This window comes from Venturia canescens, chromosome 6 (assembly GCF_019457755.1).
Source record: "Venturia canescens isolate UGA chromosome 6, ASM1945775v1, whole genome shotgun sequence".
NCBI lineage: Eukaryota > Metazoa > Arthropoda > Insecta > Hymenoptera > Ichneumonidae > Venturia > Venturia canescens.
Window position 1 is genome coordinate 7,189,414 of NC_057426.1, and position 17,022 is coordinate 7,206,435.

Below are 17,022 nucleotides of genomic sequence, written 5' to 3' on the forward strand. Positions count from 1 at the left end.
TGAATCGCCTTCAAATTGCACAGAGCGTTCAGCGAAGGGGTCATAAACACACAGAAAAAAATTCAGCTTGGTGATAGCATTTTTTGAGCTGGCCCCATAACAACCTTAAATTCTATAGAGAAAATGATTTTTCAAAAACTTCCAAAGAACAATACTGCAATAATAAATATAGGTCGAAGACTATTTGAGTTACAGCGCTATAATGAAGAGTTGAAGTTCAAAGATTTTAATTTTACTATAGGGAGTTCATTTTCTTCTTTCATTTTATGAATCGCCAAGTGCGTCGGTGGCGCGCCCGCGTGAATATACCATCTGTTCATCATGTAGTTGCAATGTGTTTTTCTCATCACGTGTCTAAAAGGTAAGTAAACCACAAACAGCACAAACACGTGGACGCGGATGCGGTTAGTCCGTATTTTCATAACCTCAAAAAAAAAACCTTCGATGAATCTATCCATCTAAGTATTCTATTGAATGATCCACCAAAATGACGCTTAAAAAGAAAACCACGCAAATATCAAGTGACAATTCTGATTCCAAATTGAACATGAAAGCATGGAGTTCGATGGGTGTACCCCAAGTTATTATAAAAGCGCTGGAAGATCAAAAATTTGAAGCTCCCACAGCGATTCAGGCGTTGACTCTTCCACCTGCATTAATGGGACGTAGAGATATTTTGGGAGCAGCAGAAACAGGCAGTGGTAAAACCTTGGCATTCGGTATTCCTATTATAGCGGGAATCCTCGATCTTAAGCTTCGAAAGCCAGAAACACATTCTACAACGCAAGAAGTTAATAAAAGTAGACAGAAAGCCAAAAAAGCAAAACTGAGCGATGGTTGGTTGGTGGAAGATGTCAATTCAATGGAAGACGATGCGAATAACTCTGGTACATTATTTTTGTTATTATTATTATTTAAAGCAGTGTTGATGTTTTTTCTGTTTGAGTACCAAATTGTTGGGCATTCCGATCATGTATGGATTATGATCATCATTAGTCATTGATTGTCGATATTAATCAAAGATACGCTGAACTAAAAAATAGTGCAGCATTAAGTTTTCATACCACGATGAATTTTCTGCTTCAAGATGATGATTGTCAAGGATCAATAGACTCTGACTCTGAAATCGAAGGAGATGAGCTTGAGGATGAAATAAATCTGGATGAAAATGGTATAGGTTGTGTTCGAGTTATTGACAATATAGATTTTGGCACGTTTCACAAAAAATCTGACAAGCCGTTGTACGCCTTGATTTTGACACCGACAAGAGAACTGGCTATGCAGATAAAACATCATCTTTGTAAAGCAGCAAAGTATACGGACATTAAGGTAAAATGGATATTCTTAATCATACTGAGGCTAAAATTGCCTTATTGAAACAGAGGAATTGATAAATCCAAGAAATCTTGTAGCTATTTATACCAATTTTACAGCAAAGACACCTTTCGTGTTCATTTCGACAATCACCTTGTAATGTTGTATAAATTTATATGTTCTAGATTGCTGTAGTAGTCGGTGGAATGGCTGCTGTGAAACAAGAAAGAATTTTGAGCAAAGGACCCGAAATAGTGATAGCAACGCCCGGTCGTTTATGGGAATTGATAGATCAAGGAAATCCTCACCTCAATCAATTAACATCGATCAAGTAATTACACCCGCAAAACAGTAGTTTTTTCGATTTTTTTTAGCTAAAATGAAAATACAGAATAATTAATTGTTTAATAGATATTTGGCAATTGACGAAACCGATAGAATGTTAGAAAAAGGTCATTTCCAAGAACTGCATCAAATTTTGGAGCGTATGAACGTTGATGAGGAGACCATGCAAGAACGTCAAGTATTTGTTTTCTCCGCTACACTCACTCTTGTCCATGAAATTCCTGAATATCTCCAGAGGAAAAAGCAAAAGAACAACAGAAGCAAAATAAGGAAACTAACGCCTGAGCAGAAACTACAAAAGGTTATTGATTTTTTGAAAATAAAAAATCCCAAGATAGTCGACGTCACTCAAACTTCAGGTATGCCTTTGTTCAATAATTTAGAGCTTGAGCTTGATAACGAGGTAAAAAGGAATCAGGAATTTATTCGCTTGGCATTGTCGTATTGGTTAATTTAAATGTAATTATTGATTTGAGGAAATACTCAATGTATAACACAATGTTTAGGAACTGCAAAAACTCTAACGGAATGCCGTATCGCCTGTACAATGGATCACAAAGATTATTACTTGTATTATTTCTTAAAACGACATGAAGGACGTACATTGGTATTTTGCAACAGTATTGGCTGTGTCAAGAGGTTAGCTACACTTTTCGGAATACTCGATTGCAATCCCCTTCCTCTTCACGCCAGTATGATACAAAGGCAACGTCTAAAAAATCTAGAAAGGTATGTCAAACGAACATAAGATAAAAAAAACTCTGATTTCCGATCTTATTAAATGAATTCGCAAAAGGTTGAAAATCAACTTGATAATGGATTTACAATGTTTCCAAATTCATACGAATGTTTGAAGTAAGGAAAATCCTTTAAACTGGGACTTTCAAGTTCTTTTTTGCTCTAAATTTCCAGTTTATGCAATAAAATAGTCAAAATCCTCTCAGTTTTTATACTTTTATTGTCCAGAAGTTCTGGCCATCATGAATTATTTATTATCTTAAATTCGGAGAGACACCAGAACGTAATAATACATTTTAATATCCGTATCTAAACCTTGATTTTCAAAATAGATTTCAGGAAAATGACAACGGCCTTTTAATCGCTACTGACGTTGCAGCTAGAGGTTTAGATATTCCTAATGTGGAGCATGTTATTCACTACCAAGTGCCTAGAACTTCGGAGGTATGTGCTCAGACGTACATTATTTCCTTCAAATTTCCTGACAATGCAAATTTTTTAAATTATGAAAATATCATTTATTTTTTCGTGGAAACATTTTTCAGAGTTACGTTCATAGAAGTGGCAGAACGGCTAGAGCACAAAAAGAGGGCATCACTGTCCTGCTGATGGAACCTTCAGAAATGCAATATTATACGACACTTTGCAAGACACTGGGCCGGAGTAAGTTTTCAAATCGTATTGACATATTTATTACGTATGATTGTATGATTGAGTCAATATTTGCACAAAACATTTTTTTGGGTTTGTTTGGGTACTAACAGATGTGCAATTTACGTCTTGGCCCGATTCACGAATGTTCAAAATTTTACCTCAAAACTCGTACTTCTCGGTCGATGGAAAGTGTATCTCTGTGCTCTTTTTACTTTCAGCTCAAGATATACCCACTTTCCCTGTTGTGGATAGACTCCTCGTGGCAGTGAAAGAACGAGTAAATCTTGCTCGAGAAATTGACAAACTCGAGTTGAGATGCCGAAGAGATAATGTCCAAAAAGGTTGGTTGAAAAAAGCAGCCGAAGAAATGGATCTGATTTTGGACGAAGATCAAGTGTGAGTAGCTTATGTAATTTCTCTTAAATTATGAGAACCAAAGGTTATTGCAATAATTATTACTTTGATTGTCACATAATAATATTTTACGTTTTGATATCCCAAAATTGTTTTCCCATTTTTATGATTTTGATGAACACTTGATTGCAGTGAAACAACTATGGAGGACAAAGATTCAGCGGATTTACGGCGACAATTGAAAGGGAAGAAGGCACAACTTTCCAAGCTCATGTCAAGACCACTTTTCCCAAAAGGTTTTTCAGGAAAGTATCTGGACGGTACACTTGAACTTGAACTACAACAAATGGGTCAAACTGCAGTGGAATTGATGAAGAAAACCATCGTCGAAAATCCTAAATCGCGAACGTTCAAGACTCCGGGTATAGCAAAGAAAAGTCACGTGATAAGAAAAGAGAAAAAAAACGAAGGCAAGAAGAGAAAAAAAATGAATTAGAAAAAAGCTGATACAAACAAATAAACTTCTCAATATTTTATTCGTCCATTGGGTACTTTTTGTTTTTAATTCTCTTCGGTATTCGAAGGACAATCCCACATTTAGTCAAAAGGAAATTCAACTAAAAAAATTCAAATATTCAATTAAATTTTGACTTTTTTGCGTCGAAATAAAGTGGACGCAATCGTTGATTCATTTTTTTGTCTAGGACAAAAAAAAACAAATTTACTACAACAGTTTTAATGGAAATATTGCAATATTTACAGATTAAAGTAATCATTTTGTTTTTTTACAATTCTATGTATGGTACAGTTTGCGGAAATGTGATTCATTACCGTTTATGCGAAGACGCTCTATCATATTTTATCTTTTTAATTTTCTAGCATATTTTCTCTGTGCCCAATAGAATTTAATCGAAAGAAGTGTATTCGACTTGTAAACTATGTACATAAAATACAAGTTGAACAGGAACATTCTTCGGTGGCAACAAATAGACTTTTCGAAAACAAAAATTTTCATTGAGGTAGTCTCGAAAGATTTTCCGGTTGAATAATTTTTCATTGCTCATTACTTGGCAAGGTATCGATCAATTTTTATGCGATGCACTCATCAAAAAATCGTGTTGTATATGACTTCATCTTCGGTACTGATAATCGAGTCCATTTGTTGATCGGATATGAGAGAATTTCTAAATTCTTCTCTCATTCTTCTGTTTCTTTCATCGTCTCTGTAAGACTCGCTACTCTTAACGACGATTTTTATTCTCGCAATAACGTGACTGCCCGAGCACTCGTGAATTTTAGCTGGTGTATTTTCGCAGATTTCGGCATAAATCTCATCGTTTTTCGTGCGTCCAGGTGAGGTCGAAAGCGGCGGGGAAGGAAGTGGTGCGAGACTGTCGCGAACTCTCGAGTAATTCGGTTGGAGCTCTACTTTCGTCGTTGTTGCTGACGAAGCGAGCGGTGAATTTTCTAAAACACTCGTCGAGACGGATCTCTGAACTGGTTGTTTCGCCTGGCTCGAGTGGTTCTGAGACGACGCTTCGGGCTCCAGGCTCGAGTATCTTTCTTCCGCTTTTACTATTAATTGTGGCCTCGAGGCAAAAGTGAAAGATGCCGATTTTTTAGCTGGATTTCGGCTTCTTCCACCTTGCGTCAATTTTGTGATCCTATCGAGGAAACCGTTCGATGATGTTTGTCGTGTTTGACTCTTTTCTCGGACCGTTGTTTTCTTCAGATGCTCGATCCCTTCGCGCAAGCTTTGCATTATCGGCTTCGTTGCTTCTCCTTTCGGTTTTATCTTCTTCAAATGCATTTCTTTCAAATCCTCGTTATTCCCGTGAAGCTTGTGCGGCGCTACTCGAGGCTCTGTCGCTCGGTCTCCCACAGCTCGACTATGAGAAACAAAGAAAAATAGTTGTCAGTTGGAAAACTTTTGTCAAACAAACTCAATGCACGCATTCACTGAGTCCAAATTCGTACTAAAACATCATCTTCGAGAACAGTCGTTAAAGCTCGAAATAATAGCACCAAAAGTAGAATGTCACTTCGAATGTGAAATCCGCGTAACAGATTGTGTCGCAGTTACACTATTACAGATTTTCCAAATAAGTGTGACAAAATTCATGACACGACAAAAATCTTCAGATTTCTTTTACAATTTCCAAATTTTCAATGTATTCGCTCGACTGCGTTGAATCAACTGTTTAATAATTGTGTTGAAATTGGAAACGAGCATGTAGAAAAATATTGAAAAATTGAAAGTTTTAATTTGACGTTTATTATATTTTCAGACCTCACACGAAAGTTGGCTAGTTACAGCGCCAAGTATTCTCGATAATCGATCCTGATTCGAGTATCATGAGGATAAGAGTAAATGGACCGAATGTTACCTGCAGGCTGACAATAACCGCTGCATCTTCGGTGACGTGAGCAATCTCGCTTCCGATGGATAGCCGAGCCTTGCTCGTCTGACCCTCGGTGCACCGTTACCAGAAACAACGAGCTCTAGCATCTCTGGATTGTGAACAGGTCGCTCGGGAACTATGCAGCCGAGAACAATCGAGCCCCTCGTTGAAGTTTCCAGCTGCATGAGACCGCCGTATTCCCGTGGCAACGGTATCGGCAGGGGACCGGCTACTAATCGGACCTTGCGTTTAAAAAGGAAAGAAGCAACAAATAGAAAACGAGCCGATTTCATTTAATTGGCATTCTATATTGTAAGCCGTCATCAATCATTTATCATCTCATAATGATAGTCATTTCGAGCTACTTAAATTATTATCTTCGCTCGAATAATACCGCTCCGGAATAATTACCGATAAACTTTTACGAAACACGTTATAAAATTGAAGGAAGAAAAATATCGATCGGTGTAGAAAATGGAATTTTAACTCACTCTCAGGGGCAAGGTTCGTCGTGCAAGATGATGAACTCTGTAAAGAATAGCATCACTTCCGGTATCGGGACATCCACTCTGACACGTCGCATAGAATTCCCCCCGTGCTGACAGGGCCGCAAAGACCTCGTGGCCGTGTGAATCCAAGCACTGTGCATACTGATCTTTCTCTGATGTTCCACCAGAAATTCCGAACAAACCGCCACTGTATTTTCGGGTGTCCTGAAAAACCGCCACAAGACGAAGCACTTCGCCGGCTCTTATCGTAGTTTTTGTATAGTGAGCTCTCAGATTGCCATCCTCTGAAAGATTAAATTAAAACATTTTTAAATCAAAAAGGATCAGAACTGAAATATTACTTCGAATTCCTACCGTACCTTTGCTGACGGTAATGGCATTTAATTAAATGTTTCAAAAGCTTGATCGATTTCAAGCAAGAGCTACTTCGATGTGCGCGTGAATTAATTCAAAGGTTAATCGATAAAAATGAAGATCGATCGATACTGGGTCAGCGAATGAGCGTGTATTTTAAGGAAATAACGGTGAAATATAAAGCGCAGAGAAATATTTCTCAGCAGTGCATAAGTCAAGATGAACGCGAATAAATCGATCGTTATTTTCACTTTTGATTCCGAGTGCAATGACTCTCGAGGTTTAATGACTGAACGTATATTCTCATATAAATAGATATTTAAACATGCATTTGGGTCAAGAACGTTCGGCAGCAGTTGCTTAACGAGAATTCTCGGGCGATTAGCTCAGCTGTGTTGCAAAAACGAGGCAAAAGTGAGAAGCGTAAAAGTACGCAGTATAATAATTATGAAGGGGCGAGTATTGACGCCTTTTTCTTTATCGTTACTCGCTCGATTCCGTTCCCTCGAGTGTGTTCGTTGATCTCGAAATATTGCAGTAATCTATTTATCTCTTATTCATCGTCAATATCTCAATGAGCAACTGACGTAATCAGACCGGTTCGATATCTTCCCAAATCCGATTGCAGAGCCACCGCCGCACGTTTTATAAATATATGACGTGACAGTCCTCAATTAATCGTATCCGATATAAATAGTCAGCCCCGTACGAGATAATTCACCAGTTGTCCATGCAACTTACCCATCTTTGAATGTGTCAGTGTATAAGCCCGAAGAGGTGTTGCCAGAAGAAATGCTGGCACTCCGGCACGTACGAGACTTTCCACTCTGCGATACACCCTCGCACTGCCCATTCCGTTGTTTCCCGTTACCACCGAGAACCATCCTTCGACAAACAATCACAAATAAATCAATTAGAAAATCAATTTTACCATTAACCATTCTCACGAATCACAAATGAATTTATTTTTTTAAAAATCTCAATTATTTCGCACATAAAAAATACATTTAACCAGAAAATTAAATTGTTCTCGTTGCTAAACTCCCGGAAACGCGAGCCATATTTTCGTCGCTGAGTATTGAAAGGGCCTCGTTTGATTGCGATTTGCCCAACTCTTCGAAAACGTTCCCATACGAAATTGCGCCACGCCACAGTGATCGTATTTTTTTTCAAACGTCTGGTTTTTCGGAAAACTGTATTTTCACAGTTACAACTTTCGCGACGATAGTAACGAAGTTAGCAAATTTATCAAAGCTCCTGACAAAATGATTCTACTCGCTGAAACTGCAACGAAAAAATCTTTCGACATAATATCTCCGTGACAGAAAAAGGTGCATGTTCTATATTTACACTCGACCATGCACTGAACAATTTTCTCAAATTTAATTCACGAATAAATCGGTCTAGAGGAAATCGATAATGAGAGATCAAGAATGCTGTACAGTGGGAACTGGGCTTGCATATTTAGTTAATAATATAATCTTGTAAGATTTACAAAGATTATGCTAATGGAAGATGATTACCGTGTCCAGAAGAACCCTCTCGCGAGCGAACGACCAAGTTACGCCTGTGTAATCTCTTTATCTATATAACGTAACGGTCTTAAGAAGGTTGTAAATATGTTCAACGTACATACGTACATGTATATGTATAATTGACGTTCTGCGAACCGTAAATATGTGTCTAAACGTTTCGGGTTCAGGGATAGAAAAAAGCTTAAACTTCAGTGAATATACACGCACATACCAAAGTTGTTTTAAATTCTAATTAATAAATAACCTCTGACCACGCGACGCTCGTTAATTTGTTGCTTCATAGGACCCCTTTACATAGTCAGAAAAGATAGAAAGAGTGCGAGACGGAGAGAGCGAGAGAGAGAGAGAGAGAGAGAAAAGGAAAAAGAGAGGCGCAAGTTCTGCGGCGCGCGTCGGCATATATTTGCATGAACATGAGCTTGTTGCTATTTTTTCCTTCCATTTTTTCTCCCTCGATCCTTCTGCCCGAGACACGATCCTAGCTGGCTAAATATACACACAGTTTATATTCCAGCGGAAAATCTTTCAACCTCCATTTTATACGATGAAGTTCAGAAAATTCCGTAACAGCGATTCGCGCTACGTCAGAAAAACCGTTGTTTCATGTTATATTTTTGCTCGAGTCACTGGAAATCTTTAGGACTTATGATTTCAAGCATATTTCGAATTTTTTTTTTATAATTTCGAGATTTTTCGTCCATGTTCCGCGGACAGAAGGGAAAGATATTTCTCAATTGCTCCGTTTGAAAAGTTTCAATCTTTTCTCGTCTTTTCCAACTCCTCGCATATTTGTGCGCCAGAAAACCGAAGACTGGAGCACGTCAGTATCGTAGAAATATGTGTAGACGAATAATTATGAATCGTCGTTAGCTCCAGTTGCATTAACTCCCCGTCGCTTTTAATAATCGAAATCACATTTTCCTTCACTTGAAAACTCGAAACCACACATCGGAGGATCGTCACGTTTCCCATTGATTGATTTTCCCCATGACAATGCCACGCTGGAAAGCAATGATCGAGCCAACGAAGTATAAATATAAATCAGCGAAATCGGCTCGGCACAAATTCCCCTTCAGAAGTTAAGCACCATTTAAGATAAGGGGGGTAATTGCACTGCGAAAAAGTCCGCTGGATAAGATAATTAAGATAGGAATGGGAATAGTTTACGCACTCACAATAAACGAGATATACACACAAGTGTGCGAGGATTAAACATTGGGAGAGAAAGCGAGAAGGAAGAAAAAGTGAAGACACAGACAGTAGGTATAGTCGAGAGGAAATAAATGGCAAACTTGCGTTTCTACTTACCCTCATGCATGTATATAAGGGTAAGGAGAAACGTGAGAAGAAATTTAACGAGATGTTTTTAAATCGGATCCAAAGGGATCGGTGTACATTTCCTTCGTTGCTGTCTAAATGCACACATGTACGCAGGCACCCCCTGTCTTTATATATCGAATAAACAGCACGATATGGAGGCTACTACGAATATAAATATATGGATAGACATACAGCATGCAGTAGCCAGTAGGCTCTTGAGATAAAATGATCTCTACGCGCGCGTTATTGCCCCTTTAATCGCCATTGTGAAGCAATTAAGCTTCGAGTCGAACGTTCGTGGAACGATGAAGAACAAAAATTAGGAGAATAAAAGAAAAATGTGGTTGAGTGCGTTCAGAGTGATTTTAGCTCGTTGGGAAATAGAGAAAACAATCTACAACTGTTCGTACACGTGTTTATTTATTCGTTCAAGTGTTTATGCATTTATTTATTTATACGTTGATTCGTTTCGATTACTCGAGTTATTTCATTTTTACGTTTTGACATATCGTTGATGATGGAGCTCTCGGAGAGATTTCGTTCTCGTTACTAATTGAAGGGGGAATCTTCGTTCAAGTACGTCAGATTCTGTGCTGAATATTTGCATTTTTTTTTCATTTTTATTTGCTCGTTATTTGCAAAAAGTGTTTTATATGGAGCCAGCAGACACTCGGGATGACATTTCGATGTGTCGCGGGCTTTCTCGTACTCTTTCTGACCAGTTCAACATGTATTTTCACCGGTGAGCTTGGATTGTACCAGTAGTTTCATGTTTAATTTTCAATCACGATTTTTTCCGTACTTGTCACGTTTTACGTATTAAAAAATCTCCCGGCGGAACGCACCGACGCATTTCTTTATCGGCGTTAAATTTTCGTCGCGTCGAATCAACCCGTTGCACAAAATTCTGGCGAGGTTGGAGGCAGTTTCGTGTCAGCGATAACGTCAAAAATCCTGCAGGAATAACGCGAGTATGCACGAAATATGTTTCCGAAGGTGCTATTAAAACTTTAAAGAGCGACCATTTTTATGAGATCCGAGCGGAATTTTCTTACCGGTTATTTATTATTTCATTTGTTTTGTGGAGCTTTTTCTTGGAAGCGAATTATCAAGATGAATAAATGCGTAGAACTTTCGTTTGTTTTTTCATCTTCGTATTATTATGAATTTGTTTTACAGTTTACTCTTAGCATTAGTCTGATGATTATTGCACCACATTCCTCTCGTTGGAACAGCACCATCCGTTTACAGTCCTAAAAGAAATGTGTTACGAAGTTGCTCCTCGTTAAGAAGTTGTACAAAACGAGGTCTTGCGGGGGGAGCAATCCTTTTACTACTCGCCTCTTTCTTTACTTTCCATTTCAATAGTACTCTCTTCTTGCTCGGCTTTATAGCACTGTAATACGTATGTACACTATTTCATATGCTCCCAGAGTCGATTTAGTCCGGAGTCTGCATCGAAGCATAATTAGACATGTCGTTATATATTATGTGGATATTCTAGTGCAGGCGATACGTTGGATAGAAGATACAATATGAGACTTGCAACCCTTAAAAAATCTACTTCGAATCTCGAGATCTCGAGTTTTATGTCAATTAGAGAAACGCTCATCATGAGAAAGTTTGTCTGTATGTGTTTTTTTTTTTTTTTCTTTTCAGTTTTTCAATTGAGCTCTGTTAATCGAGTCAATGAATAGCACGCTCATTTAGATACTCGTTTGAGTGTACTAATTACGTGCAAATTGACGCGTGGACATTGAATGTTAACATTAAGGAAAAGCGCAAGTGGACGTGATAAGTTTTGTCATTCTCGAATGTAGTGTAATGAAAAAATCAGAGACACCGAGCAGCACTTTATTATACGTTTTGGAGTAAAGTCATTCTCGTGTTTCTATCACGCGTTTTCATCTATCATTGTACATTTCTATATACAAAATACTCGACCTTTTTTTCCTCTTGCTTCCGGGGCGACTAATGAAGTTACCACTCAATTCTGAATCGATGTACTTATTGATTCAATTGCATTTGCACCGGACTGCGGTAGTGCACATAATTCCTTACATGGAGATACATGAAAGTGCCAACCGACTCGTTAAACGGGATTATAACCATAAGACGCGAAACTTATTCACGCACTTTCATGAACCTTCTTTTAAATACGCCTCATGCATACGGACGAATATACGGCTTTCGTGGGAATTAGTGTCGATGAATACGGAAACATCGGATCATATTATGTTACTATTAAAAACGTATTCACTAAAAATCTCTATGCGAAGTAAGCTCATGGTTCTCGAAGTACTCATCATCTTCGATGCTGTGCTTTTAAGGCTTTTATACGCACTTGGAGCGGCCGAAAAAACGTGATTTTCTTGATTTTTTTTTTCGACATAAAAATAAATGTTTATTGAAAAAGTGTTAGCTACTTTCATTAGTACATACGTTCATGTACTTGTACGATTTTTTTAATCAAAAAATTTCTCAAAGTGTAATTATTACACTTTTTGTTTGCTGTTATAGTAATAGCAAACAAAAAATGGCCACTGTTTTAACAAAAAATTCATTTCTTGTGGTACTAAATTTTCGGTGTTTTCGTTATAATTTTTTTTTTTTTTTTTCAAAAAAATACGAAACCCTTCGTCCAGGCTTTAGCTATTATTAAAATAAATAAATGGTATAAATTTGTGTATGGATTAGATTAATAGTTTTTTAGTAATCGTGTCCACCACAAAGGTATTTTTCAAAAATCACGTTTAAAAATTCAAGAATAGCTGATGAAAAAATTTTCGATTTTTCCACCCATCACAAGTGTAATAAGGCCGATCAATTATTTGACTCTTGCATAGTGTCGCACACTCAATAAATTTTGTCAAGCGACTACTCGAGTACAAACTTTCCTGAGCACTGTTCAGACTTCTCAGTGCTGATTCTCGATATTTAGGTGAAAAATGATTGAGGTTGTGAGGCCCATGTGATAAAAGGAATTAAAAAATGATCAAAGGAATCTTGTTGGTGCTAAATGATGGTGAAAATTTTCAGATTCCACGATTTCACTAATGAGAACTAGCTTTTTCTACTATTCAGGAAAATAATTGACAAAAACTGACAGCAAAAGTGGTTAATTGCACTCCTAAAATGAAGGCAGAGAACGAAGAAAAAATGAAGATAGTGGCGAGACTCAGAGATGATCTACGAAAGCTTTTGAATATCGATTTTGAAGATACAATCATGCTGCTATAGTTTCGTACGCCCCGTTACCAAACGGAACTTGGTGTAACGTATTCATAGACACGCGTCAAAATTTAACCGTGCTACGAAAGATCTTTTTTCTCTCTGTTGGGGTCGCACTGTACTTGCCAGGGCTTTCGCTTTTCTCTCTCTTTTCGATCTACGGGGCATCGCTAACGTCACGAAGATCCGGATAACATCTGATGGCCATGTCACGCCGTCGTGGCCGAACGACCAGTCTAAGACGCACGCGCCCACGATCTGTTCTTTTTAACCTTCCGCGACGGTGCCTCACCTAAGAACAATCAATTTCTGTCGAGCTACAAGTTTTCTCAGCAATATAAAACATTCGCCACCACATTCTTTTGCTGCTTTTCCAGTTAAGATTTTTTGCTGAACTCAATTGTTTTCACACTTTTTCACAAAGCGTTTTACGTAGCATGAAGCAGAAAGCCCTCGGAATTATTTCTCCCCAAATTCTACATGTACTTTTACACCAACGAGTTGTAATCGAAGCCGCAGTGCTACAAAATAATTCATTAAGGGGACGCAGGAAAAGGGTCCGGAAACCGGGATCGAGACGCCTCTCGAATTTAATGTCAGTCTATTTTCAAGATGCTCAACAAGAGCTTGCCTATCCTCGAAAAGGATCCAACCAGCTGGTCCTTTTCCTCATCCAGGCCTCATCCAGGTGCTCTCCTCCCGCATATGGACGTAACACGGTGCCGCGTTTCCCTTCCCTTCTATCTACAGATCCTTGTACCTTAAAGAGGATTAATTGTTATACGGTATTTCCCACCCAGATGCTAAAGGAAAAAGCCCCCAGCGGGTTCCACGCCAATATATCCCCAACAATGCCGCGATCCTACGCCGTCCAATGAGCCCGGATGAGACAAGCCCCTGCGAGAGGATCCATAGGGATCATATTTTTCAATGGACAGATGGGCCTCAGCTTCGAGCCCGTGTATGGATACGTGAACGTAGAAATATTGGAGAGTTGGCCGACGCGTCTATTCTATACAATTTTCTATTCGTTTCTGTTCCGTTGAATCATCCAGTTCCTCAGGACATTGAACTCGCAGACTCGTTTTCAAATGCTGCCTCCCCCGCATCATAAAATCCTTTGCTATAAGACCATCTCAGAGTGACAGATCCATCCGATTGGGAGTGTTTTTTCAACGAATATATAACCCAGTAAAAAAGTATCTTTTTCTTACGTTGCAAGAATTTTTTTTCACGAATTACAGTTCGAAGGACTCTTCAAAAAATTTCGAAACGAATTTTCATCTTTCCCATTGTCCCGAGTACAAAATACACGAACACGAATTTATTCTGCCGTGCGAAACACTTCTCGTTCACAATACTCGTTTACAGGAGGGCGAATAATGATTCGAAAAATCATTTTTACAAGCTGATCTTCGGATCCATATTTATATTGCCGAGGATAACAAAACTATTATGTTTTACGAGCGAGTTGTGTACACGATACTTTTTTGCCCGTCATTATATAAAATCGAAATGGAGCGATATCACGAATTCCTCGTCTTCGGATGCTCCCAGAAGAAAAGAACCCACAAGAATTCTCGTACGCAGACAGAACCTCGTAGATATTACAGAAAATGTTGTCAGGAGCTGCGGATGCAATGATCGAAAAAAAAAACGAGGAAAAGCCTCTGCTGATCCACTTTGTACGGCTCGGAGCGGAATCCATTGAGATAGACGAGGCGAAAGAATTACATATGGTAGCTTGGATTCTGCGACTACGATCTTTACGGGGCATAATCCCGGTAATCTGAAAGTCTTGTATCAAGGCCGTACCAATTTGTTTCGATAAAATATCACCTCTCAGCAAAATACACGTATGCATAAGCGTTATAAAATTTAGATGCTGTTTCTTCTTGCTGCACACACGAGCACGCAGATGCGAGGAATTCCACGTTCGAAGCTTGAGTTCTAAATCATGAGAAAGTTTCCGATATGATTCGAAGCATTACTTTTTCAGTATTTTTCTGGATGTGATTATTTTCAGTTTGATAAATGCAGGAAGAGAATTGACCGAGTAATCGTCGTCTTTGTGCGTCATTATGACAAATTCTGGTTTTTTTTGGGTATTTTCTTTGCATTTGGTCATTTTATTCAAACGCAATGAGTTTTGTGCTGGTGAGTCTTAGGTTGGGGTGCGAATGATTCAGACAAGTGACGTTGAACGTTCGCAAGGTTGGAGTCCAACGAAATAAAGGAATGAAATAATTTATCCTCCAATTTTGATCCCTTCCTAATTTGCAATTCGTAGTTTTCTATTGTACATACACAAATGATTAGTGGAATAAAAAGTGGAAGAATTGAAAATGGGTTTTTTCCGTTGATTTCGTTGGGTTTTCATGTTGCGACATTCAGAAAGTTCACGATAACAGTTGAGAGCTGCTGCGATGTTGCGGGATTTATAATCTGGTTTTCCTGTCGTTTGATACGAGCCTTTCGACGAGCGTTCTATGGGAATTTTCAACTGGTTATTCCGAGAAGATTCGGACTGTCGATTTCCCAGTGTTTGTCTCACTTTTTATTTTTTTCACGCTTCTATGTGCCTCTGTCTTTCATCTTCCACCCCACGCCCAGCGTCCGGAGAGCTCGTAAAATTTCGATATCAAAACTAGAATGAAATTGTTTGAAAATTATAATAAATCGTTGCCCCCGGGCGTTATTCTCTATTCAGCATTATTTTTTCATCCTTTCATATTATAATTTTCTCGCACACACTCACACACCTCGCTGAAAATACTTGAATGTCTTACTGGAATCGATTTTTATATTCGCATTTGCATATTATAATTCGTTTCGGTCTTTCGACTTCTTGATTGATGACTTCTTTGCTACGCTTCGCATCGAGGCCGTCTCACATTTTCACGCAATTCAGTTATGACGAATTCACCGTAGCTGGATTGATCGATGACGATGAGCTGCGAGGATCTTGTTACCAAATTGACGGATGAGTCAATTTTATGGCGATGGACTTCATAATGCATGATTCAGACGAGCAGCTTTTTTCGCATTTTTTCTGTAACGCTATCATTGAAATGTAATTATGTAATCGAATAAAATAATGAATTATCCAAGTTTATCGAGCTTTATCGTTGTTTAGATTTTTACGAGGGGAAAAATTCCCAACCAATCAAGACTCGTTTCCTCAATCCGATATCAGAGCTGCTTATACTCGCGCTCACACGTGGCTCTAGCCACAGTCTCTCGCGGGTGGATGCAGAACTAGTTGCACGGCTTCAAAGACTTTTAGAGATCGAGAACATGCGTAGAATTTAGTACATACCGAGGCGATAAGTCTGCCGCTATCGGAATGCCATTAAATGTAGGATTTACACGCAGATAGCCACTCGGATCGTAAGAATTCATTTTTCGATACGAAAACCATATGCTTCGACTGCCTGTTAAGCAGCTCGATCGAATCACCATGCGGATGCAAATTGTTTGTCAGAAGCCGAGGATTTCGGCAATAGATCGCCGAATCTGAATCATTGTCCGGTTCAATTTGCGTCCGGTTCAAATTAATTGCCATAATTTATCACTCCAAGAAATTTGTTCTTCCACTGTTAATTAAATAAAACCAACAATAATGGCGACCGAAATGAAATTTGTTGATTCAACCTTTGTTTTTTGTTTCTCTGTTGCAACAGCACATTTGGCACCTCGAGGAATTTAATTTCGTTTTAAAACGTTGCAGTGATTTGACTGATTGTTTTTTTTTACGAACACTACCCTGATTAACTGGATGAAAATTATCATCGAAACTACTCATTATGAGTGCTCCTTTCCACAGATTTTTTCGAGGAGAATCAACTCGTAGGATTATCGACCTGCAGTAACACTAACTCCCTAGTCTCCACGGACGAGTTCACGACTTTTGCCAAGTCGGTACTGAGTTCGATGGCGCCGGAGATAATTTTCATCCGCAAAACAGAATATACGAAGAAAATAAAGCAGTACGAAAATGCGTAATGTGTACGTTGGCGTAGTACCTGACAAAAAATCGCACAATGCGTGATTCTACGTTGGGCGATACTGGGTTATAATCTTCACCGTGTTGTTCGATTCATTGGCTCAAAGTTTTTCCCTATTCTGAGTTATGTGGCGCGAAAAACGAATCATCTTCATGCGAGCATCTTGTAACGATGATTCATGAAATAATATTTTATAAAATAATGTTCAAGCCTCAGAAAGGGAAATAACGTACAAACGATAAATGGCGAATGGACGGAT

At 38.6% G+C, this 17,022-nt stretch overlaps 2 protein-coding genes across 3 annotated transcripts in view; one reads left to right on the plus strand and one right to left on the minus strand.

Annotated features, from left to right (window-relative positions):
- Nucleotides 1–4,413, plus strand: LOC122411943 (ATP-dependent RNA helicase DDX24). Of its 2 annotated transcripts, XM_043421069.1 has the most exons (10): nt 1–361; nt 555–887; nt 1,088–1,329; nt 1,500–1,645; nt 1,726–2,018; nt 2,166–2,388; nt 2,730–2,841; nt 2,943–3,060; nt 3,270–3,447; nt 3,598–4,413. In XM_043421069.1, exons 2-10 carry the CDS (start codon nt 566–568, stop codon nt 3,899–3,901), a joined length of 1,938 nt encoding a protein of 645 aa, XP_043277004.1. In that variant the 5' UTR covers nt 1–361; nt 555–565; the 3' UTR covers nt 3,902–4,413. The 2 variants fall into 2 exon arrangements, with proteins under 2 accessions (XP_043277004.1, XP_043277002.1); XM_043421067.1 differs by lacking the exon at nt 1–361 and having other exon boundaries at nt 369–887.
- The window catches only part of LOC122411944 (uncharacterized), a 24,807-nt gene continuing 11,707 nt past the window's right edge, over nt 3,923–17,022 (minus strand). The window contains exons 3-6 of the mRNA XM_043421070.1: nt 7,412–7,555; nt 6,299–6,600; nt 5,793–6,049; nt 3,923–5,294 (exon numbers count right to left, since the gene is read on the minus strand). Coding sequence (XP_043277005.1) covers nt 4,511–5,294; nt 5,793–6,049; nt 6,299–6,600; nt 7,412–7,555 — 1,487 coding nt within the window. The 3' untranslated portion in view covers nt 3,923–4,510. The remainder of the gene's footprint in view (nt 5,295–5,792; nt 6,050–6,298; nt 6,601–7,411; nt 7,556–17,022) is intronic.